The sequence below is a fragment of the Brassica napus genome, chromosome C5 (genome assembly GCF_020379485.1).
Source record: "Brassica napus cultivar Da-Ae chromosome C5, Da-Ae, whole genome shotgun sequence".
Taxonomy (NCBI): domain Eukaryota; kingdom Viridiplantae; phylum Streptophyta; class Magnoliopsida; order Brassicales; family Brassicaceae; genus Brassica; species Brassica napus.
Genome location: NC_063448.1, coordinates 45925799 through 45951509, shown reverse-complemented (window position 1 = coordinate 45951509; position 25711 = coordinate 45925799). Strand labels below are relative to the sequence as shown.

At 34.0% G+C, this 25711-nt stretch overlaps 2 protein-coding genes and 1 long non-coding RNA gene across 4 annotated transcripts; 2 read left to right on the top strand and 1 right to left on the bottom strand.

Moving 5' to 3' along the window:
- The first annotated feature begins 415 nt into the window (after nt 1–415).
- Nucleotides 416–4314, top strand: LOC111197754 (mitogen-activated protein kinase 9). Of its 2 annotated transcripts, XM_048758443.1 has the most exons (12): nt 416–594; nt 672–1007; nt 1471–1879; nt 1962–2089; nt 2174–2233; nt 2331–2480; nt 2818–2973; nt 3075–3212; nt 3302–3375; nt 3462–3563; nt 3652–3856; nt 3951–4314. In XM_048758443.1, the coding sequence occupies exons 2-12, from the start codon at nt 717–719 to the stop codon at nt 4014–4016; spliced, it is 1779 nt and encodes a 592-aa protein (XP_048614400.1). In that variant the 5' UTR covers nt 416–594; nt 672–716; the 3' UTR covers nt 4017–4314. The 2 variants fall into 2 exon arrangements, with proteins under 2 accessions (XP_048614400.1, XP_022551634.1); XM_022695913.2 differs by having other exon boundaries at nt 418–1007.
- Nucleotides 4315–11684: 7370 nt separating this feature from the next.
- On the top strand, nt 11685–13908 carry LOC106390135 (uncharacterized GPI-anchored protein At4g28100). The gene is made up of 2 exons (XM_013830531.3): nt 11685–12441; nt 13338–13908. The coding sequence occupies exons 1-2, from the start codon at nt 11782–11784 to the stop codon at nt 13677–13679; spliced, it is 1002 nt and encodes a 333-aa protein (XP_013685985.2). The 5' UTR covers nt 11685–11781; the 3' UTR covers nt 13680–13908.
- Nucleotides 13909–19402: 5494 nt separating this feature from the next.
- On the bottom strand, nt 19403–25625 carry LOC111202544. Its single transcript, XR_002655442.2, has 2 exons — nt 22754–25625; nt 19403–22676 (listed from the first exon to the last, which is right to left on the bottom strand). It is a non-coding gene; the product is annotated as an uncharacterized LOC111202544 (long non-coding RNA).
- Between the last annotated feature and the right edge of the window lie 86 nt (nt 25626–25711).

Below are 25711 nucleotides of genomic sequence, written 5' to 3'. Positions count from 1 at the left end.
AAGAAGAGTTACAGAGCAGATATTGGCTGGCAATTTCCTGAACCAAAAAATCTTCTTTCATTATTAAGAAGACTGGGCCCCACCAATCACCATCTCCATTTCTGCTTCGTTTTCTCAAAAAATAATTAACATTACGTACTTATTTTGACATTATAATCCACACGTTTCTATATTTGGCAGTCCATATCGAAACAGTTGTAAGATTTGTTAGCCTAATGTAATCCTAACAAGTAATGTTAAAATAAATATGGACGACGATTTGGATTTGTGTGTTAGTAATAGTAGTAGTTATAAAAAAAAAGCATGGTTTCGATAACGACGAGCGATGATGATGAAGAAAGAAACGCCATGTGAAGCTATTAAAAAAAAAGAGAGATTAAAAGCGATGCAAATAGTCAAACATGCCCTTTATCACACGCCTCACGTGCACCGCACGTGCCAAAACCCTTTCACCCTTCTCCTTCCTTCCTTCTTTCTTCCTTCCGCATCAATCGGAGCCAAACAAAACACAAGAGAAAGACGGAAGAAAATTTAATGGCGAGTTGAGAAAGAGAGAGGAAAGCACGCCATACCTGAGAGCTTCGTTCGTGAAGAGTTGAAAACGTTTTACTAAGAATTAATTATTATTATTGTCAATTCTGATAATAATAAATATATATTTGTTAAAATAGGAAAGAAGAAGATAAAAAAAAAGTGGTGGTGGAGGTGTTTGATGGATGGGTGCTACTCACAGCACCAACGTTAATAATAATCATTCTCATTCGAAGATTCATACGACCAATAGCTCTCGACAGTGTGGTGCGAGTGATCGATTAGCTGTCAGCAATTTGCGGTCTCAGCTCACTACTATTTATAGAAACCACGAGGACGAAGAAGAAGACGAAGAAGAAGAAGAAGAAGAAGAAGAAGCTAGAAGATTCGCCCTTGTTAGAGATTTCGATTTGTCTGGTTTGAAGCGCATTAGGGTTCCAAGAAGGAATCATATTCTTATGGATCCTCATAAAAAGGTTCGTCCTTTATTCATTCTCTCCCCCATGGATCTCTTGTTGTTGATTTCTTCAGATTCAATATTGAAAATTTTAGGTTTTGTTGCTTTATGTCTCCAACTACATTGGAAGGAACTGTTGCAAATCATTTGATTGAATGTACTGACGATAGTCTCAGATTCCAATGCGTCTATGTTTTGAAAAGATCCTACATTGTGGATTTGTTTGCTTTCCTTCACGATTAATGCTTCTTTGGCGCTGAGTCCTTTGGCTGATCTGAAACTAGTAGAAATGCTACATTGTGGGTTTAGTTTCTTGTTTATGTTTCCTCTGTGTCTCATCCTGGAGATACATGTGATCTGTATAATCTGAAGGATGTGAAGGCAATGTTATTCTCAATGTAAAGGATGTGATCTGTAGAATCTTTAGGATGCTACATTGTGGATTTAGTTATAAAGGATGTGTTATGTTTATACAAACACAGGTTGCACTGGAGACGGAGTTCTTTACAGAATACGGTGAAGCGAGTCGGTATCAGATCCAAGAAGTTATAGGGAAAGGAAGTTACGGGGTTGTGGCATCTGCAATCGACACTCACACGGGAGAAAAGGTTGCCATTAAGAAAATCAATGATGTCTTTGAGCACGTCTCTGATGCTACGAGGATTCTGAGAGAGATCAAGCTCCTCAGGCTGCTCAGGCATCCTGATATAGTGGAGATTAAGCACGTTATGCTTCCTCCTTCGCGTAGAGAGTTCAGAGATATTTATGTTGTTTTTGAGCTCATGGAGTCAGACCTTCACCAAGTCATCAAAGCCAACGATGATTTGACCCCTGAGCATTACCAGTTTTTCTTGTACCAGCTTCTCCGTGGCCTGAAGTTTATTCACACAGGTTAGTGTTCCTGGCTAGTGTTAGTGTTACCGCTTTTCTACTAAACCTGAAGAAAATCTTTTTGTTTTTTTTTTTGATGCAGCCAATGTGTTTCACCGTGATTTAAAGCCTAAAAACATTCTAGCCAACTCTGATTGCAAGCTGAAGATTTGCGACTTTGGACTTGCACGTGTGTCGTTTAACGATGCACCTTCTGCTATATTCTGGACTGTATGTTAGAGACTGAAAATCATTAGTTTTTCTTTTTCATTTTCATGCAAGTGTTGTGTACAAATGGTTTTCGCTTGTTTGCAGGACTATGTCGCTACAAGATGGTACCGTGCACCAGAACTTTGTGGCTCTTTCTTCTCCAAAGTAGAAATCCGATTCTTTATTTTCTTTGTGTACCAGTTACCTGTTTCGCTTATCATGACATCACATTCTGAGGATTTTTGTTCTTTCTCTCATCTAGTATACTCCTGCCATTGATATATGGAGCATAGGATGCATATTTGCAGAAATGCTCACCGGGAAGCCATTGTTTCCTGGGAAGAACGTGGTGCACCAATTGGATATTATGACTGATTTGCTTGGTACTCCTTCACCCGAAGCGATCTCAAGGGTTAGTTGCTTAGTCAGTTTTAAAGTTCATCTTTTTTTTGTTAGTTTGCTACAGTCTCTAATCGTGGTGGAGTAGTTTCTTTCAACTCTTATGAATTATGTGTTAAAGTTTTGTAAGCTATGAATATTTGTTTACTTGTGCTTTTTAGCCACGGTTTTATGGCAAGTAGCCTAGTTCCTGTTAGATTCATATTAATTGGTCGGAAACATCAGGTCATAGATATGTCAGTATGTGATCGGCCACATATGAGAATAATAGTGTTATCACTTTACTAGGCCAGGTTTGGATCTGTTTTCTTATTATCTGTAATGATGATGAATGCTTTGTTTCGTTGCAGATCCGTAATGAAAAGGCGAGGAGATATCTGGGCAACATGAGGAGAAAACCGCCAGTTCCATTCACTCACAAATTTCCTCATGTAGACCCGTTGGCTCTTCGCTTGCTGCACCGCCTTCTTGCATTTGATCCCAAAGACCGTCCTACAGCTGAAGAGGTATAGCTTCCTCTATACTAATTTTCACTTCAAAGTTCCAGACCAGTGTCAGCCGTCCCCATACAAGAAAACATTGAACATGTGTGTGTGAGTAAATACAGGCACTGGCAGATCCTTACTTTTATGGACTGGCAAACGTGGATCGGGAACCATCTACTCAACCGATTCCAAAACTTGAGTTTGAGTTTGAAAGAAGGAAGATTATGAAAGAAGACGTCAGGGAGTTAATCTACAGAGAGGTACGGTACACTCATCTCATAGACTCATCCTGTTTTTCTATTCCGCATGTATTCATCCTTTTAATTGTTGTTCTTACAAAAACTTGCAGATATTAGAGTATCATCCTCGGATGCTACAAGAATATCTTCGAGGTGGAGAACAGACGAGCTTCATGTACCCTAGGTACTACTATATTATAACAGTTTACAATCTATATTCAACCGGAAACTTAGATAAAGATTCTTTTTAAAATTCCAAATGAAATACAGTGGTGTTGATCGGTTTAAGAGACAGTTTGCACATCTTGAAGAACATTACGGTAAGGGTGAGAGAAGCGCTCCTCTTCAACAACGCCACGCTTCTTTGCCTAGGTACACTATCTTCTTTTGCTGTTTTGTTTGTCAAAATTGATTTTGAAACTTGTCTAACTCCGTTGAGTTTGGTACCTTTTTGTTTCAGAGAGAGAGTCCCTGCGCCTAAGGAAGAGAACAGACCTGCAGCTACTTTAGCCACCACACCCGAAAGCCCTCAGAGTTCTCAACACGAGGGCTCAAATTACATGAATGGGATGAGCCAGACGGGTTACAGTGCCCGGAGCTTGCTGAAAAGTGCCAGCATCAGTGCATCTAAATGCATTGGCGTGAAACAAAGGAACCAGTCCGAGGTAAAAAGATCAAGAATCGCAATAAAAAGATGTATATATTACAAGTTTGTATGTATATACACTTGTGCTTCACATTCTTGATTTTTTTTTGCAGCACGGGGAATCGAACAGTGATGCAACTGATGCTTTGTCTCAAAAGGCCGCGGCTCTCCACACTTGATTATGATGTTGGAGAGGGGAGTGAAACTCCTTGCTAATAGTAGGGGATGATCATATACACATCCCTCACAGGGAAGAAAACAGAAGAAGAGAAGAGATAGCATGTGTCTCTGGTTCTCTGCTGCATACATTTACGAACTAATCTTGATAACTTCTGAAAGACTTGAGATATTGTCTGAACAAAAAAAACCTTCTACCTTCAACTGTTTTCAATTTGCTCAACGGTTCAAGTTGTATGAAATGAATGGAGTAATTTAAGGCAAATTTCGGAAATGCCCTACAAGTGTGGCTTTATTACATGTTCACCCCTAAGTTTCTGTTTGACAAGTACATGTCCTTAGCACATGGTAAAACATAAATCGTTGAAGTTTGTGTTAAGTACATCTTCTTGACCCCGTATATGTAAGGAGCCATATGTAGATATGATGACACTTCATCTTCCAACGATAGAATCATTCTCATTGACTGTTCATTTTCTTCTTTTTGGTCGTCCCATTTTGCTTTGTTCTCTTTCGGTTTACTAATTAATCACTTTAGAGCTGTTGAAAAATATAATCACTGTACATATATGATAAATAAAAAAAATTCAAAAAAAAAAACAGTTATCAAGTTCAAGAAATTAGTGCACACAATACAACAATGTTGTAAGAATATCTACACATCTGAACATTGTGAGTTTGTATATCATAACATACCTTTTGTAGCTCATATGTATAGTAATCGTCTGTCATCATTGTGATGTAGACTGAGAATTTTGTGATTAGGAATAAAAATCCGTTTTGCATTTTTTGTTATGGCGTTCCCGAAAAAGGGTTTGTAGTATTCTTTTTAAGATCAGCTTTCACTATTCGCGTGCCTGACGTTACCTTTTTAACATGGAGCTCCTCCCACTCTTTTACCTTTTTTAATTTTTACTATTCAAAAAGTGTCTAACGGAATAATGGATAAACTAGATTATTATCCGCACAAAACTAGTTTTTTTTTTTTCTCCGTTGACAAAAAAAAAAACAAAAAAACTAGATTTTTTCTTATTATGCTAAACATTTTAGTTTATATAATAAAATTTATCACTAAATTAATATAATTTATATGTATTATTAACTCTATAATACCTATATTTAAGTAGCTTATATTGTATTAGTAAAATATTTTGTAACAAAATTTATTTTGAGAACATTATTATGTAACAATATTATTCTACATTATTTTTAATTTTATTTCTAAGTTTTAAATGTATATGGAAGTCAAATTAAATTGGACCTACATAATAGAGAAGAAATATTTTGAGATATTGTTAATAAAACGAAAAAAATATTTTTTAAAAAGAAACTATAATATATTGTACATGCAAAGTAATTTGTAGTAAAAATCTTATTTGAAAAAATTTCTTGAAATACATAAATTTGGATAAGATTTATTTTATTTGAAATAGAAATGGATATTTCTCTCTAACAAAATATTTTATGATCTTTATAAAATGTATTTCCAAAAATTAATTAATTTAAATTTTATTATCATTAAAATATAATTAAAAATGTTTTATATGATTAATTTTCGATCATAAAACAAAATTTAATTTGAAATTCTAATTATATTTTATGATATAAAATTAATTAATTTTCCGAAATAAAATTTAAAATGATTCTGAAAAGATTTTCTTAGAATTTTTTTAAACATTGTTTATTTTTTATTTTAAATAAAAGATAAAAAAAATTAAAAGATATGATGATTAAATTATGTAAAATTTGATAAACATTTCGTATTAAAGTCTATTTTAAAATATCATACATGAAAAAAATCATGATTTCTGTTTTAATAGTATAGTTATTACGAATTACATATCATCCTTGGTTTTGTATGACATTGTATATTCTAAAGACCTACTATCGTGTTATTTTTGTTGATTGTACAGATTGTTATATATATCAAGACAAGTATGATTTTTTCTTGGAACACCAGACAAGTATGTTACACACATAAAAAAAACTAAATGAATCTTTTCAAACTCTTACTCCCTCTGTTTTATAATAAGTGTCATTTTAACTTTTTTTTTGTTACACAAAAATGTCACTTTACAATTCTAATGAAAATTATACTTAATTTCAACTAAAAATTAATTGCAAACTGCATTAGTTTTATAAATAATTTTATTTATCTCAAATACTATTGATCATAAAGATGTAATTAATAACAACTTACATAAATTTCTGGTACTTTTTTAGTACGCGTGAAAAATGTCAAAATGAAACTTATTCAGAAACAAATAGAGTATGTATTAATTTTTTTTAAAAGACATCAGTAAACTTGTCGACCAGTCAGTCACCTCTGGTGTCTCAAGTTTCAATGCAAAGAATAATCGTCCGTGATTCACATATAAAATGATTCCACTAATTAAGTCATTAACACTCCAATGTTTCTGATAAAGTCATAAACTAAATATTACCTGAAAGGCTGAATGTGATCGATTACGATTTAAAAGATGCTTCTACTATTAATAATCCTAAAATTAAAGTGACGCTAGAACAAAAGTGTAACCTAAAACGAGAACAAGTTCAATCCTATTTCCGGGCGTTGAGCACAATAGCTTTAATAAATAATTTTTTTTATCAATGTTTAGAAAACTTTTCAAAAACTTCTCAAAAGCTAAACACAAATTATTATATTTCTTATTTTTATTATGAGATCATCTTACATTAATATCTCCTTATATAGGTAATAGGGATCATTAACTTAACCTATTACATCATGAATTAGGTCTTTCCTTTTTCCTAATTTTAATAACTTTAGTTAGTTATCCTAATTCTTTTAAGGATAACTTATTTTTCTAGTTATCCTAATTACACTTAAGGATAACTTCATTTTCTTCATGACTTCCTTTTCAGTGATGTTGGAGCTTATTTCTGACATTCTCCTCCTTAAACTTCTAGTTTCCATTGCTAAGGTCTTGAACTCGAATCAGCTCCCTCATCTCTTTGAACTTGATTCTTGCCAACGCCTTGGTCAAGATGTCTGCGCCTTGCTCACTTCCTGCAATGTGTTCAACACCATGCACACGTCCTTGCACATGTTCTTGTAGATTTCTCTTGACTACAAGTCGTGACTTGAACTTGTTGATAGTTCCATCCGCATCCTTCTTGATCTTGAACACTCATTTGTGACCAGTGACCTTTATATGACTTGGTTTATCAACTCGAATCCATATCTTGTTCTTGTTGATTGAGATGATTTCTTCCTGGCAAGCATCTCTCCATTCTTTCAAGTCTTTAGCTTCCTTGAAGCTTCTTGGCTCATTATCCTTTGAATGTAGAAGTCTCTCACATTCCTCTTTGGCTTGAAGAACATAATCAACTAGAGAGCTCGGTTGATAACTTGAACTTCGCAGATGTTGAACTGGTTCTTCCTGATGAACATGTTGTTCCGCGTGAACATGTTGTTCCGCGTGAACATGTTGTTCCGGTTGAACAGGTTGATGTTGATCTTCTATCACATCTTCATCTGTGGTGTGATCATGATCATTATCGAAATCACCTTCTTTATTGCCTCTGGTTTCGATATGATCGTGATCATTATGATGACTGTTATTCACCACCATGAGTCCTTCTTCCTTTCGGTATACTGAACTTTCCTTGGAGCACTTCTGGAACTTTAATCCTTTTAGTACTTGATCAAGCTTCGTGTTCCAGGCTCGTGGAGCTTGCCTTAGTCCGTATAAAGCCTTTCGAAGTTTGAAAACCTTATGTTCTTCTCCCCTATTTTCAAATCCTTCAGGCTGAGATACGTACACATCTTCTATCAATTCTCCATGTAAGAACGATGTCCTCACGTCCAAGTGATGGATCTCCCATCCGTTTGTAGCAGCTAAACCGAATAGCAATCTGATCGTCTCAATACAAGCAACTGGTGCAAACACCTCTTCAAAATCGATTCCATGTTCTTGAACATATCCTTTAGCCACGAGTCTTGACTTATACTTTTTGATTGAGCCATATGCATTCCTTTTGATCTTAAAGATCCACTTGAGGCCAATAACCTTGACTCCGTCTGGTTTGTCTACTAGCACCCACGTCTCATTCTCCTCTATAGAATCAATCTCGTCTGTGCAAGCTTTTCTCTATTGAACAAGTTTCCTGATTTCTTGAAAGTTGATTGGTTCGTCATTGAGTGCAAGAAGTAGAAACTCACACTCTATGACGGCCAGTAATACGTAGTATTCAAGATAGCTGGGACGAGTTGATTGACGTGTTGAGCGCCTAGGTTGTTGAGGATCGACTTGTTCAACATTTGGATTGACTTGAACAAGTTCTGGTTTATGCGCTTCAGTCTCTTCAGCAGCAGGCTCTTCCTGTTGAGTTCCAACCACGAATGAACCATGTTCGTCGTCCATTGTAGCACCCTGTGACATCCTAAACATACAAGGTTCGCTCTGTTCTTCCTTGTTAGCTCTCTTCCAGTTCCAACGCTCCTTCTCATCTTGAATCTCCGATAATCCGTGTATCATCTCTTGTGTCTTCATGGACCTTATAGTTTTGAAACTAATTTGTCTGAGCCTAGCATGCCATCTCCAAGTATCTTCTTCCATTCTTGTGTGCAAACATGCTGGTCTACCAACTTCAAGTCGCAACTTGTACAACCGGTTAGGTGACCTTAACACTTTCGCCAGCAATCTTCCATTCGAGTCTTTCAGTGTTAGGTAGTTATCCTTCATCCTAACATCACATCCTTGTTCAGTAGCTTGCCCCAAGCTCAATATATTCCTCTTTAGGTCTGGAATGTAGTATATGTCGGTCAAGAGTCTATGTTCCCTTGTTTTTGCTTCAAATAGTATCGACCCTTTGCCATTGATGTCGACACAAGAACCATCTCCAAACTTCACCTTTCCTTAGATGCTTTCATTAAGTTCAGAGAAGTATGATCTCTCGCCCGTCATATGGTTACTTGCTCCATTATCCAAGTACCACATTCCATCTTCTCGTTTGCTTAGTACCAGTGTCTTCGGTATAACCTTCTCCTCGTTGAGAAACACGATCTCGTGCATATACAAAGCGACATCAGCTTCCTCTGTATCTGCTTTGTTTAGCTCATGGTCGTCTTGTTCCTCCTCTGGACAATCAGAGGCGAAGTGGCCTTTCTTCTTGCAACTGCAACACGTAATCTGAGAGTAATCCTTCTTTCCTTTACCTCTCTCTTGTGTGTTGTGCCATCTTCCTCTGTTTCCTCGACCACGATTCCAACCTCTACCTCTACCTCTTGAGTTGTATGATTGATTGGAGTCCGTGTACAGAAGGTTCCCTTGTGGCTCTTGCGTATCTTCTTCCTGAATCCGTTCTTCATACGCCTTGAGTCTCCCAACAATATCTTCGAAACTCATTTTATTCAGATTGAGAACTTGTTCAAGTGAGGCTATGATATGAATATACTTTCTTCGCGGTAAACTGTTCAGGAACTTCTTTACCAGCTTAGGTTCTTCCATCGCTTGACCTAACACTGCGGATTTTGAGGCCAATTTTGATATCTTGCCAGTAAAGATATCTATTGAGTCTGTGTCATTCATCCTTATACGTTCAAACTCATTCATCAAGGTCTGAAGGCGAGCTTCCTTTACGCGCTCAGCACCAAGATTTCTTGACTTCACGGCTTCCCAAATTTCTTTAGGGGAGTCGACTTCACCAACTTGCAATATTAGGTTTTCTGGAATCGATTGGAATAGGAGAGCAGTAGCGATATCCTTCTTCTCTTCATTGTCTGTCCCTGGTTCAATAGATTCCCAAACCTTGTGTACTCGCAGTAACACCTTCATTCTCATCGCCCATGCCGCGTAGTTCGTTGAAGATAACATCGGGCAGACCACCGTGGAAGGCACAACTTCCATTGTCTTCGATGTTGATTTTGAATTACTCATTCCTTCGGTGAAACTTCTTCAATGAATCAAACCTGGAGCTCTGATACCAAATAAAGTGACCAAGAACAAAGGTGTAACCCAAAACAAGAACACGTTCAACCCTAGTTCTAGGCGTTGAACACAATAGCTTTAATAAAGAGTTATTCCTTTATTGATGTTTAGAAAACTTCTCAAAAACTAAATACAAGCTATTGTCTTTCTTATGAGATCATCTTACATTAATAAATAAAGTGACCAAGAACAAAGGTGTAACCCAAAACAAGAACACGTTCAACCCTAGTTCTAGGCGTTGAACACAATAGCTTTAATAAAGAGTTATTCCTTTATTGATGTTTAGAAAACTTCTCAAAAACTAAACACAAACTATTACCTTTCTTATGAGATCATCTTACATTAAGATCTTCTTATATAGGTAATAGAGATCCTTAACTTAACCTATTACACCATGAATTAGGTCTTTCCTTTTTCCTAATTCTAATAGCTTTAGTTAGTTATCCTAATTCTTTTAAGGATAACTAGGTGTTTTCATGCACCATGTGTAATAAGAAATTTTTTAAATCTAATTTATATTTAAAAATAAATTTTATTAAATATTATAAATTTTACTATTTTCTTACTAATATTTAATATAGATTTGATATATATTAAATAAATTTGTATAAAACTAATAAAAATGATATAAAATTGTATAATTATCAAAATTTTAGCCTAAACAATATTTATAAAATTTGTAGATATATAAGAAACTAATGATCTTACGATTGGATATTTAATTTTTTAAAAAATTGTAAAATTTTTTGAAAACTTTAGTAATACAATTTGTATAATTATACAAAATAATAATATTTCAAAATTTGAAATGTTATAGATGAATATATTTATTTTATAGATGATGTATGAGCTATTACCATATTTTAAAAAAAGTTTACCAAAAAGAGATATCAATATTAAATAAAATATATGAATTATTACCATATTCTAATAAGTTTACCAAAAATATAAATTAACTTTAAATGAAAGTATCCATGTCATATTTTTCTGGAAGCCATGTCATCAATTTCAGTAACCATGTCATATTTGTTTATGAAATTGATTGTAGAGATGACATGTGGCAAAATCACTTCGCAAATATTGTATATGAGACTTCATTTTCTAGTTATCCTAATTACACTTAGGATAACTTCCTTTTCTTCTTACTTCTTTTTTAATGATGTTGAAGTTTATCTCCAACAAAAATTAAATTAGAAATTTGTGGAAGCACTGTAGCCTACTGGTTAAGACTTAAAGGCTTCTACATCCAGGTCTGGGGTTCGAATCCCAGACTATGTAATTTATTGCAGATTACAGGAAATTCAGGTTTTAAGTCCTGGAGATAGCGATTTATTAAACAATTATGCAGACTACGAAAAAAAGACTTACAATGAATCTTCAACATGGTGCAAGTAAATTTGGTCAGACGTGAATTGCAAGTAATAAATCAGCATTAAAAAAATAGAAATTTCCACACAAAAATAACAAGAAAGTATCAAAGATACTTGTGAAGTTAATCTGTTAACTTCACAAGAATGTTTTTTTCAAAAACAAAATAAAACTTCACAAGAATGCAGCTTGATGCTCCAAATTTAGCAAAAAGAAATATTTGATGCTCAATAAATCAATAATATATATACAGTAATTTGCCAAAAAGAAAATAATATATATACAGTAAATGCAAAATGTACGAAAATCAAATTAAATTATTTAAAGCCAATAAAAAGTACTTCAAGTATTAAATTGCCATTCGACTAGATCCCATACGTGATATTTTATTACACATCTCTCTTCCACTCCCTCACTTCTTTGTGTTTCTGTCTCCACGCTTCCAGCGATGTTCCATCACGCGCCGTCTTACATTTCCCTCATCATCTTCTTCACCATTCTGTCAGCCGCATCACCAAACAAAGACCCGGTCACCGTCCAGCCATTCCTGGTCAAGTCATCCCCACCCGCCACCATACCCGCTTTCCCGGAGCAGTCCGACTTCTCCGGCTGCCCACTCGATCTACCAGACGACCTCTTCCACGGAATCAAGTCAGCCTGCACCGGCAAAAAGCTCCACAAAGGAAAATGCTGCCCCGTGCTAGGCGCGTGGCTCTACTCCGCTTACTCAACCACTGCTCTCAGCCGTTCCATTCCCAGCTCCGCCGTTAGAAACGCGACCTCCGCCGCGACCACGCCGGAAGAGGATATGCCTTTGCTTCCAGACGACTCGGAGACTTGCGTCGATGGTTTGGAGAAATCTCTGAGGAGGAGAGGGATCGAGCTGGCGAGTCCGAATGAGACGTGCGGCGTGGTTGACTGCTACTGCGGGATAAGGTTGCATCACTTGAGCTGTTCCGAGGCGTTTAGTGTGAATGGAGAAGGGATGCTCGTTGGAGACGAGAGTGTTGATCGGTTAGAGACTGATTGTTTGAGTGTAAGAAACAACAATGGCGATAGATTCTCTCCGCTCAGTAGATGTAACAAGTGCTTGAAGAGCCTCTATAAGGTAAGTCTCAGTAGCATTTAGATGATGTCATTGAGGAGATCATATGGAATTAGATTGAAAATAACTAAATTTTCTGCAAAGATATTAACATTTGATATTCTGTTTATTTGCCCTTTTAGTGTTCTTAATGTGTGTTTGCATCTAATTTATTTTCTTTTGATGGATTGATAAATACTGTTTTATGATTAATAAGGGCAACCCTAACTCTATTTCATCTTCTACTCTAAATTCTATTTTTCTGAAAAAAACTACTTTCGTCCTACTTCATTTTTAACTTCAAAATAGATTAATTCAAAAATGGAGTATTCTAATTATTTTTTTGTTTATCATTTCATTTTTACTTCAAAATTGAGTAGAATCCAAATATAACTTAATTATTTTTTAGAGTTATTTCATTTTGAAGTAAAATTAGAGTAACACATTGGGCGATGATCTAAAGCATTAGTATCTAGTTAAGGTCTAGTCCAAAGTTGGTAACTTTACTTAGACCGTTTAATGATGATCTTTGTTGTATAGACATCAGGGGTTTATTACATGAGTGAGTGAGTGAGTGAGTGAAGAAGATTTGGAATCATATGTTCTAGGATTCTTTTCTGATCTCTGTGCATCACCCTTGTCTGATGGTAATTTGGGAAATTTTTTGTTCTTTAGCTCTTTTGTTCTTTTTCTATCTGACAAGTCTGACACATTACGCTCTTACACGTTCCGTGATCCCCACGCGTCATTTCTTTTCATCCGTCATATGATTTCATTCTTGTGCATCTTAATCACCAACCCACCATAACTAAAAGTTTTAGCCACTAGCTTCTACTTTGTAAAATCATTAATCATTAGTATAGCAACAGATCCTAACTAACATAGACCAAACACTTGTGGTCTTTTTGTTTATTTTGCAGCTTAACCCGAAGAAAACATCAGGGACAAGAAACCCATCGAAGGAAGACAGAAACAGAACAACAAAGATGCACAACAAAGACTGTGTTCTAATGGGTCTCACTTGGCTTCTCGCTAAGAACCGTACGGCTTACTTCCCCACTGTCACTTCAGTCCTCCGAGCCGTCATGCTCAGCCAAAACGGTGAGCCACGGTCATGTGCTCTCGGCGGTGACGGCATGCCTTTAGCTGTTGACTCTTCCGAATTCTCTAACGGCTCATCAACTTTAATTCAGTACCCGTACCACTTGGTCCACTTCTTACTTTACAGCGTCATCACATTGGTCTTGCTAGGGTCGTGGTGACTCACGCTGACGTGGGTTCGGATTTGGTTGTGACACGGCGTTACGTGATTGGCTCAGAAGTTAAGTGAAAATTCAGATAGAGAGAAGAGTGATAGGATGGGATTTGTCATTCTGTCTTTGTACATTAGTTTTGCTTTTGATGTCCTTGTCGTTGTTGTTGTAGTCATTTTGTTAAGAAAAAAATCGTATTGTTTTCACAAATTAATTTTAAAAATTATGATTCACAATTTTCAGCTATGTTTTCGGTAAAATCAAATTATAAGAGGGCAAATGCAATCAATCAAATAGGCCTGGGCATTTCGGGTATCGGTTCGGTTCGGTTCGGATATTTCGGGTTTTGGGTAGTTCGGATAGGGGCTAAAGGATCCATTTAGTACTTGACTTATTTTCGGTTCGGTTCGGTTCGGATAGTTTCGGGTTCGGTTCGGTTCGGATAGTAAATGTAGAAACCGAAAAGTATCCGGAAAAAGTTCGGTTCTCATTTGGATCCGGTTCGGGTTCGGATAGTTCGGGTAGTTCGGATAATTTGGATAAAATATCGGTTATTCAGGATAAAATATCAAATAATTAGGATGATTTAGATAAAAAAAAAATTGGATATTTCGGATTACTTTGGATATTTCGGATAAAACTATCCGGATAATTTCAGATACTTTCGGGTAGTTTGGATACTTTATAATAATTTAGTTATCCTCAACTATTTTCAGATACTTTTAATAGAATTTTAAATTAAAAATATATATTTAGTGATGTTACATGTATATATAATTAATATTTTTATATATTCGGGTACCCGTTCGGTTCTCGGTTCGGTTCCGATTCGGTTCGATTATTTCGGATATAAAAATATAGGAACCGTTCGGGTATTTGAGGGTATTAGTTCGGTTCCGGTTTCGGGTATTTCGGTTCGGTTCCGGTTCGGTTCTTCGGTTCCGGTTATTTTGCCTAGGCCTACAATCAAATAACTATTTTGTCGAAGGGAAAAATAAAAAGTTAGATAAAACAATCAAAGAACTATAAGAATAATAGAGAAAGGCATGTGAGTGATGGGGTCGAGGTGGTGTGGCTGGTTTTGAGAGAGACAGACAGAGAGACTTGTGACAGCTTTGTTGTTATGTTTCCTTATCTTCTCTCTAACCACGCAAAACTATACATACGATAATTGATAATGCGACCAAGAGTGGTGAAGCCCTACGGCTGATATTTTTATTTTCTTACTCACTTCTCGATGATATGTTCCCTTCACAATGTTTCCCAAACGATATTTCATAAAACTTCTGGTGTGTATTTAGACAAAGAATCTACTAATGCCAAATGGAACTGGCTAGGGGTTCATTGGATCCGCTTTAAAGCAGATAGTGCTGGTTTGGGCTCAAATAACTAGCTCATGGGCCTTTATTTTCTTCTTATTGGTGAAAGCATAAATTATGACAGATTCTTTTTATCCCGAGTCATCTCCAACACAATCCTATTTTCTCTTTAATATTTTCCTATAAAATAGAGTAATTTTATTATATATTAATTTTTCCTCCAATGATATGACTCTACAATAGAATTACCTATTATAAAAACTATAAAAGATAAAATAGAATTGCATTGAAAATGGTCTAATTGTGACATGAATTCTAGTTTTCACTATTGTTGCCACATTTTAAACCTCCTCATTTTAGATGAAGAGCATAAATTTTAATACAGTTTAAATACCTTTCATTGATTTCATTGACATGTAATTTGTGTTAAAAAGTGATAAAAAGACAAATCAATGTAACATTCGTGTTAATTTTCAGTAAGAATGATTTATGTCAAATGAAAAACATGAAGTCCATTATCCTTGTCTCTATCAACTCTAATGACATTGTTTGGTGTAGTTAAATCCATTTTTCTATACAAATTCTTGTATGCGGCATGAGAAGTACTGTTATGTGATAATGATCATTCAATTATTAAAATTGCAGCTAACTAGTTTAGATTAAATATTAATTTTAATAATAATGTTAAACATATTATAAATATTAAATAATTTAAAATGCTCAAAACATAGTGCTGTACAGTCAAGTCAAAATTTTATTTTTTACTATTAAGGATTGAAAAATTTCTTTGAAAATTAATTTGATTAAATATTGTACGTGTATTTTTAGTTTTTTAAAAAGTTTTTGTTAATTTTTTTTTTGGGGTCAACGTTATGGCCTAATCTTATTTGATTCATCTGATTTCTCGATCTCAAATGCTTTTCGACCACCTATTTGATTGGTTCATATATGTGTTTATTACTTTTTAAAATTTCATTATATATTATAACATTTTTACTAAAAAAATGATAAACATATTGCACTCCAATGTCTATTAAATCATCACTCTCCAACAAATATTTTAGGTAAAAGAAAATGAGTTATCTTATATTTATGCTAGCAATAGCTATGTGTTTTGGTTTGAATGAAGGTATTGTGTGTAGTATTGATAATCGGAATCTCCCACAGTGTCTAGGGGTATGCCCCATGAACACTTTAGAATTTCAAAATAAACTCAATCCAGGTAGTATTCTCAAAGTTAATTGCTCACCCAACAGAAACGAAATTGATGATCTTCACGAGGTAAAAGTTAATGATAAATATCAAATTTTTCTTAGCGAGATACAAGAAAAAAGAATTGTATGGCGCTGTCTCTTATGATATGAACATAAAGTCGAAAATTCTCAAATAATATGGCGTGCATACAGAGGAGCCAGTGACCCTCGATGTGGTCAAAAACGTTCATGGATTGCTAGAGTTGATGGAATTTACTTAGAGAAAAATTATGAAACAAAGGACCTCCAACATCATTGGATCGTTACTAAAAATGAGTTTTGTCTTCTTGAAAAAACTATTTATATATGATACTAAGATTATTTTTTCTCATTTGAGATAAATCGTCATTTTAATTTGAGATAATAATATACCAATACATGTATGATAAATACCAGTTTATAATTTATTCGGTCTAGAATGAGAATGATGAGTAATCTTCAGGTGTTAAAAAAAAATTATTTTAAAAAATGTCCATGTAAACCATTTGTTTGTGTGATGTTTATTGTATGAAAAGTGTAAATAATTTCATGGTTATTGTAATGATTATCACTATATTTATATGTGGTGCGGATAAAGAAATATCATTTCCATGTATATAAAGATATGTAGAGAGAAAAATCAGTGTTGAGATCAAAATCCGCTCTATCGACATCAGCGGCTAAAATCCATAAGAGGAAACTGATTTGAGTTTTTCGGATGAAACTTTGAGATCTTCTACAATAATCCTTCGAAGCTTTTATTCTGTCAAAAGTCATGAGACAATGGGAAATTCAGCGATGGCTTTTTGAGATCAAAGAAGAGATGGATAATGACTATGTGAACGAATTGGTACCTCTACAGTTGTGTCATGTTGTTTCAGAATCGGGTTGTCGAGAAAACTTTTGATCACTTTCTCTACCAAATGTTCTTGAATCAATAGAAGAACTACTGTTATTGTAAGATAATTTTTGAATCCATTTATTTCTTGTGACCGTGCAGAGATTGAGTCACCCAGTCTTCTATCTCAGTTTGATTAAATGTGGTCTCGTTCGAGTTGTCATCAAACTGGATGCAGTCCCCTTGAAAGATTGATACATACTCCTTGTTTCATGTGAATGAACAAACTGATTATTAAGAACATTTGTTGAAAGATTAGAGCTTATCATAAATGAAGCTTGAAGTTTTTGTAATGATGGATAAAAGTTACTTCTAATAGCACATGAATAAGTAAAATTTTAATATTTGGATCTGTACGTTAAAAACATGACTATAGAATGTAAATATTAGTAAATGGTAGACCGGTGGATAATATAAGTTTTTCTGACATCTTTTAGAACATATAATTAAATGTAGAATGTATATTCTACGGGATATATGGATTTTTAATATGAGGTGTAATTCTTATTTTATGTCCAGTAGATTATTATGTTTTTACTGAATTTACATTTTTAAACTATTATATATGGTAGATTGGGTTAACTGACAGTTGTAGACCAGTTTTGAAATTGTTATTTCGATAATAGTTTCTTCACAAAAATATTTTTCATAAGTGTTCATAAGTATATGTTAATATCTTCACTACTATATAAAGCAACTAATTTTGAGGTTTCTTAGGAGTGCCACATAGGACAAAATATTTTCCACCAATCAAACTGCTACGTCATCGCAGATGTTTAGATGATGGGTCTCAAACCATCCAAACCCATCAAAATAGTCAGCCCATTGTATAACTTATAGCTTCCTTTTCCTTAGCCTACTCACCTCAGACGTCTCCAGCGACTCCAAATCTATTCGTCTACCCAACTTCACCGGTGTAACTCCTACGACTACAACAATGGCACTTCAATGCTCCATTATAACTCATCAAGTGAAGACTCTTTGTACCTCTCCACATCCCTCCTCTCAATCAAAGATATCTATGCATCTTCAAGAAACCATCATTACTCACTCAGTTGAAACGCATCACCATATATATACCTCAACCCAACAATCTCTTGCCCAGTTCCTTAAATTCATTTCTAACACCACCGCGCAAGCTCCTTCTCCATTTTTCTTTGCTCAGGTTTCACTAGGACTCGTAGATTCCAAGATGCTGTTTAGGCGAATCCATTTATGGGAAGCTGGCAATAATTTGAAAAGGAGGCATCCTTATATATGGGGCTTGAGATGCTGATGATTGATGAAGAGGTATGTGTCGATATCTCATTCATCATGCTTTTGATTTCCTAACCGTATACCTCTCAGAATTTATTTCAAACAGTATACATTATTCATCACTAACAGAGTTGAATTGTTTGTTTCGTGTCCTCATTGATGCCATAACGCATGATTGGAACAGCTATTGGCAAGAATGTGCACTTTTACACGAGATTTGCGGATAAAATTATGTCATAGCTATTGTTACCGAATGGGGATAATATTACTTACAATGTTACTGACGTAACTGACATGTGTGGCTTCTGCCTGTGTCTGTCATTTCATTTTTTGCCAACTGGATAGTTTAATCAGTCAATGATCGTCTAAGAGCCTCCTTCAGGGACGAACAATGGTACGTTCATCCATTATCTTTCTTCTTCCTCTTCACTCTTAAATCACTGTAAGTTATGATTGTGGAGGTGTGATGTTAAAGACAGTCATGTCTATGTTTCAAGTGCAGGTCGAACCTCTGAGTAGGCTGCAGTAAATCATTTGCATTTTCTTATCGTGTTGTAATTTTTTTAATGATTTGCAATTTACATAGTCCTTTATAGTATAAAATTCCTATTTCATGTCTTCTAACACACTGTTACGAAACTGTATTGAAGCAGGAGGTAAACGAGAATGGTAGAAATATACAATGTGTGGTTCAGAGCACAATATATTTAGCTTCAAGTATCTGGAGGTCACCAACAACTGGAACATGTCCAAATTTTGATACTGGAAAATGAGAATGGAGATAATGATCCTTGGGGCAGTGGCGGATGGGAGAACGAGAGAGCCGGAGAAGGAATTAAAAAATAAGGTACAAACTTCATTTGATAAACACAATCTTTGCATTGGCTGATGGAACAAGCTTATTTGTCGTGTGGTTACTGGAATCTAACGGCCAGGTGGGTTCCGGTTTGGCTTTGAACATGTGTCTGAGATTGAAATGACCACTTTTTATTAATAGAACTTGAGAAAGATCCGCAAAACAAGGTAAATGATTCGGTTTTATTTCTAGGCAATAAAAATATGATTTCTGGAGGAGCTTATTGGGCTTCTAATCAGCCATTTATGAAAAATGGAAAGGAGAAAGAGATATTTTATCTTACAATCTGTTTAGTTATCGATTCAGAATACTGAAAATATATGGGATGCAAAATTATTTTTCTGCAGCCTTTGAAATGAAGAGTTTTGATTGTTGATGGTTACTCTGAGTTTGGTTAATCTATGATATATGGATTTCTTTACTTAACCTGCTATTGGTTTCTTTATTACATCTTGCTGAAAACATATTCATACATTTTATATCGGTGTTTTGTTATGCAAAGTTGAAGCCTGTATATGATACTACATTTGTTTAGCTTAAAGGAAGTGCATTATGATACTGTTTACTTTACAGTCAAGAAAAGGAAGTGCAACCAGACAACTTCAAAGGAGATGGGGAACGACTAATGCAGAGGTGGATGAATAGGTGAAGACTACAGTTATAACTTCATTAACAAATTGATGTTGAGCTTTTTGTTATCACATACAAGTTGGGAACGTCCAATTGACGGTATGGTGAAGTATAACTATGATACTGCTTCCAATACTAAGATGAATGGGTTTTACGTGATCGTCTTGACTGGGGGTCATCTCTTTTAGGGATGGCATGACCGAATTTAGAGGCAGAAGCAATGGTACCAAGCGCATGCTTATGAGATCATGGATGTAAGCAACAATACCAAATGGTGGGCCTCGATAAATAGTTTACATAATTCATTTATCTTGCTTTTTGTTCTCTCGATCACATAGGACATGATAGCATATCTGCACCAGATAATTTTTCCAGATTATCATCTATCATAAATCAAGTTAACAAAAAAAATTGATGGGCCATATAGACCTATTAGTTTTTAGTCATAATAGTATTATAATTTTTTTTTATTTTTAAATTATGTATTGTAAATTATAAGATAGGAAATTAAACAGATTTGAATATAAGTATTAAAACTAAAGTTTCGTTTAATAATATTAGAAATTTGAATTTCTATCATTATTTAAGTTTTATATTCTAATATTTTTAACATTATTTTTATAATATATTTTTGTAAACAATCACAAACAATTTGACACCTTTAATCTTGAAAGAGACCATCTTCTCTTTTTTTTTGACAAATAGACCATCTTCTCTTTATTTCCATGTTGTTACGAGTTTAATCTTGCAAAATTCACCTATATCAAATGACGTACACTTCTTCTTTGACGAAGCTGTTACTGTTACTATTAACTACATGGAATTGATTTAGTGAAAAAACTAATGGAATCATTAATTTGATTTGTCACAAAAAGCTAGTGCATCAGATATTTTTTGAAATTCAAATAATATACAAACATATGAAATAAATTACTCCAAATTGTTATAAAATAAATAGTAACATGTTAACTAAAAGATAACTTAAATTATATCCCCAAACTAAAACTGAATATTTACTCTCAAAATTTTAGTGTTACAATTAATTAAAAATAAATCAAACTAATAAATTAAAACAGTTTGTTTTATGGGCTAAAGAGGAGTAACAATTTTGGAACAAAAGAAAAATCAAGTTAGTGTTTATTTTAATATTTGATGACTACAAGTGTTTTGAATCAAAAACAATTCAAATACTATTACAATAATATTTTTCATATATTAAAATAGTGTACAGATTAATAATTAACACCACTTTAAATATGAATTGATTAGAAAAAATTACAAAAAACTAATATGAGACAAAATGATAAAGAACAATGTGAAGTTCTTCAATTCAAGAAATCGCAATGAAAAAAATTAAAGTTATCATCTGTTTTATTATCTTTTACATTCTATGATTTATAAGAGAAATACTGTAAAAATTCCAAATATAAAAATACTATAAAATTTTATAATACACACAATCCACGCGTAGCGCGGACAAAAAGATCTAGTATTTTATAATTTCCATAGTTTTGGCTTTTAAATTAAGTGACATAAAAAATTTAAGCAATGCAAAAGTAATAAAAGTCTAAAAATATCAAAGTTACCTTTATTGCAAATTTGTTATATATTAGATTAGCTGTCCTTTATTAAAAAAAAAATATTTACAGAAATAGGTGATGACATCGCGTCCAATCTACCATGTGATTGAGATATCAAATAAAAATAACAACAACTTTCAAGTGATCAGGTAAGTGTTTTGTATTCTCAATCAATTTGCAATCTACTTTTATAGATTATATTATGTAAACAATTGATGAGGGTGTCTGCCAACTTTTCTACGACATGGTTGGAAATTTTCTTTGTAAATGGAAAGTTATGATTGAGTATAATTAATTCTACCTATTTTTTATTATTTTAAATGACTAGGGGTTGGCCGGGGCTACGCGCCGGGTTTTCTATTATTGTTATTATTTAAAATTATTTAATAGAATAATTTGTGTTATTAATTATATTTATTTTTGATTCTTTTGTTATTTTGTGATATTGTTTTATTATATTGGTAGCATATATGATGTTTTTAACTTTTATATTTTGGAAATTGTTCAATACTTAAATAATTTAGTTTAGAAAATATAGTAGCCAAATTGGTCAGTTATTATATAAGATCATTTGATAAATTCACACAATTACTTCGCATATATCCAGCCATGGTCCTTGTCTAAAGACCGATAAAATCTAAGCTGCAATCTAACTTGGAGTAAAATAAACATAATAAAAATAAAAAGAGATGAATGGTATTTAGTTTTTGGTTTTCAAAATTTGTGGTCACCTGGACTTGTTTTGGTGCAACCTTGATTGTTGGAAAATTTGTAACAAATATTACATGCCCGACAGTGGTCATTGTCTTAAAGATTGAGGTTTTGAATTTTCCTATTGGCTACCTTACAGAAAAGAAAAGGAATCACGACAAATCAAGCATCATATTACAATTATGCAAGTAAATTTCATGCTCAACAAAATCAAGTAATCAACACAATCAAATAATTTAATCACAGCATACTCGTCGCACCAAAAAAGTGAAAGAGGAGCTAGTATTTCACATGAATATCTCGCATGAAGACTAAACAACCAACACGTTTTGTGTTAATTGTTTCTCCTCTATTGGAATAATCATTAAAAACAGAAATGAGTGAGTATTGTGCGGGCTCTTGCATATCAAAAGGGGTTCAACGAAGCGTTTCTCCTTGGTGCCTTGTCTTGTCTGCAGCAGGTTCATAAGAAACTGCATTTGTTCCTTCTTCTCCATGGTCTCTAAGACGCTCCGACTTGAGTCTAGAACCAAAGATCAAAACCATGAAAGATGACTGTAAGCACAAATTAAGAGAGTTGAGAGCAGTACAGTTGAATACCGTGCTATATCTGTAGACGGTAGGCCGGTAGTGAGACTTGGGGACACATTTAGAGGCTTGGTATTTTTGTTTCCAGTGTGCTGTATGGTCATCGCCTCATCGGAGAGCAGTAACACGTAAATAAGATACCTACGAAGATGATCGACCCTTGGTAGGATGAGGAAGGTCAAAGGCTTTTGATGCAAGCAGATTCAAGGCCGAACAATCCTAGATAAAAGGGCCAGACAGATTGTTGGTTGTCATCAACTAAGCTGATCAAGTTTAAGAAGAAAAACAAATTGATAGTAGAGTACGCGGGGAAAAAAGTTTAGCAGATTTGAGAAATAAGAGTCTGCTTCTCCACACTGAGAGCACAACAGTAAGTATTGCATCTGAAAAGTATAGTCAAAGAGCTAATATAACGCTACTAAAAATATTATAATTTCATGTTCCCATCAGTGGCAATCTAAATGTTGCAATCCTAAAAACATATACATGAAATCAGGCACATATATCTTGATGAACTATCCATCGGGAATCAAAAAGAGAGCATCAAGAACAGAGGGGAGCGTAAACACACATCATCTCATTATTTATGGGATGCTATAGAGAGCGAGTCAAAGAGCTAATAGAACGCAACAAAATTCATAAATTCATGTTCCGACCACAGGTTTTCACAATAATTACCAATTCAAAAAACACATATTTGAAGTCAACGCTTAATCTTCATGAATCATCATTGAGAATCCGAAAGAAAAAACCGAAATAGCAACAAAATTTCAGGAAGCATGGTATTTACAAAATCATGAATTTTTCCAAATAGAACTTTCTTAGTTAAAACATAGAAATTGAAATCTGATCTAGAGATTTAAATCTAGCTTCAGGATCGGCATGTGAATACACACAAAAGAAAAGAAAGAACTAACCCCATCAAATTGCATGAAGCTGAATAGTAAGCTCGAAGTATAGCTCGTACATCTGACCCATATCATCAGTATTTCAGTTCAAATACCGAAGGGTTGTGACGGCCATAAGGTACATGATGTACATAGCGATGGTATCGGTGGTTCAGAGCCTGAGCAGAAGCTATGTTGCTTTGTTGACTGCGGCCATATAAGAACACTTGTAAGAAGGATAATCCAGAAGGTGCACAGGTTTTTAAATCGAAGTAGACAGTAAGAATAATTACCTTTCGATTGACCATTAGCAGATCCACGCCCATCAACTCTCCAATCTCTTATTATTTCCAGCTTCCGAGAACAGAATTTCTTAATAATTCAAGTTTCCAAAAACATAAGAAGCCTCGTCACCACAACCTTCCTACAATGGCTAGCCTTAAGCTCAGAGAAATAGAGCTCCACAACAACATGAACATCGAAATCTCTAGCAAAACCAACAATATAAACACTGAGAAAGAAGTATAATCATAGAAAAAGGAAGGAGTTGCGCAAAAAAAGAAAAGAAAAAGGAACGGGATAATGGGATAGCAATATAGGGATCGATAATTGAGAAAAGGAAATGTCTCAGTACCTTTCCATCAAGCCAGGACCAGATCACTACCCATCGACGCTCCACCTTTCTTGACCATAACCAGATTAGTGGGTATTGAGGTTCCAATTCCATAACGATTGACATTTCTCAGCTGGGGAAAGGAATCGAAACGGACAGGGTTCCTCAGATCGAAACGAACAAACAAAGTGAAGGAGACATGTTAGGGCTTTTTTGGTCAAATGAGAGATTGAGCCTTGTCATTTCTACAGAAACATAAATAACCCAAATTGAAGTCAAGAAAACTGGCTTGCGGAAATAAAAGATGGACACGTGTCCTTAATTGCCCCCTCCTTCTCGATGATGTGGAGGCCTAAGGTGGGAGAAAACTAAACTCTGCTTTATTATTATAGATGTTTAAGAGAATTTGTGCAATTAAATAATGTTTTCAATTTTTAATTCAAAATAACTATATCTAAATTTTAATATAAGTATTTAAAATATATTTTTATAGATGATAAATAATGTTTTAGTATTGAATAGAATTTAAACTGAAAATTTCTGCATGCAATCTTGCTGAAATTATTACATTCTATTTATCAATACTATACTAGTTTAGATTTCTTTTTTTTTTGAATAAAAATACTAGTAGTTTAGAAAAATATTTAATAATAATGTTTACATATTGTGGTGGAGAGTGAAGTCAAACTTTTCTTTTTACTATTAAAGATTGGAAATTTTTTATTTGAAAACTAATTTGATTAAATATTTTACGTATATTTTTAATTATATTTTGGTTTTTCGTGGTCAACGCTATAATCTAATCTTATATGATTCATCTTATTTTTTGACCTTAAACCAATTAAATATTTGTTTAATTTTAGTCATTATTTTTTAAAAAATTAATAAAATATTAAAACATTTTTACTGAAAAACTATAAATATATTACACTTTAATGTTTATTAAATCATTTTTCTCTAACAAATATTTTAGATAAAATAGGATAAATTACTTTATGTTTATGTTAGCTATTACTATGTGTTTGGGTTTAAATGAAATTATTGTGTGTAATATTGATAATTGACATTTTTCACAGTGTCTAGGAGTATGCCCTATTAGTAGTTTAGAATTTAAAATAAACTCAATCCATGTAATCCATGTAGTTCTCAAAGTTAATTGTTCATCCAACAAAAACAAAATTAATGGTTTTCACAGGGTAGAGAACAATGATAAATATCAATTTTTAGCCAGATACCATAAAAAGATTTGAATGTCATTGTTTCTTACGACATAGACATAAAATGAAAAACTTTCAGATAATACCGCGCATACTTCAAATGAAAAAACATGGAGTCCATTATCCTTATCTCTATAAACTCTAATGACATTGTTTTGTGTAACTAAATTCTTTTTTGCAATACAAATTTTTGTATATGGTGGCATGAGAAGTACTGTTATGTGACAATGATCATTCAATTCTTAAAATTACA

Coding starts and splice junctions, on each gene's coding strand:
- LOC106390135 (XM_013830531.3), top strand. CDS start 11,782: ATGTTCCATCACGCGCCGTCTTACATTTCCCTCATCATCTTCTTCACC. Junction 12,442..13,337: donor GCTTGAAGAGCCTCTATAAG/GTAAGTCTCAGT, acceptor TTTATTTTGCAG/CTTAACCCGAAGAAAACATC.
- LOC111197754 (XM_048758443.1), top strand. CDS start 717: ATGGGTGCTACTCACAGCACCAACGTTAATAATAATCATTCTCATTCG. Junction 2,234..2,330: donor GTGGCTCTTTCTTCTCCAAA/GTAGAAATCCGA, acceptor TCTCTCATCTAG/TATACTCCTGCCATTGATAT. Junction 3,213..3,301: donor GGGAGTTAATCTACAGAGAG/GTACGGTACACT, acceptor AAAAACTTGCAG/ATATTAGAGTATCATCCTCG.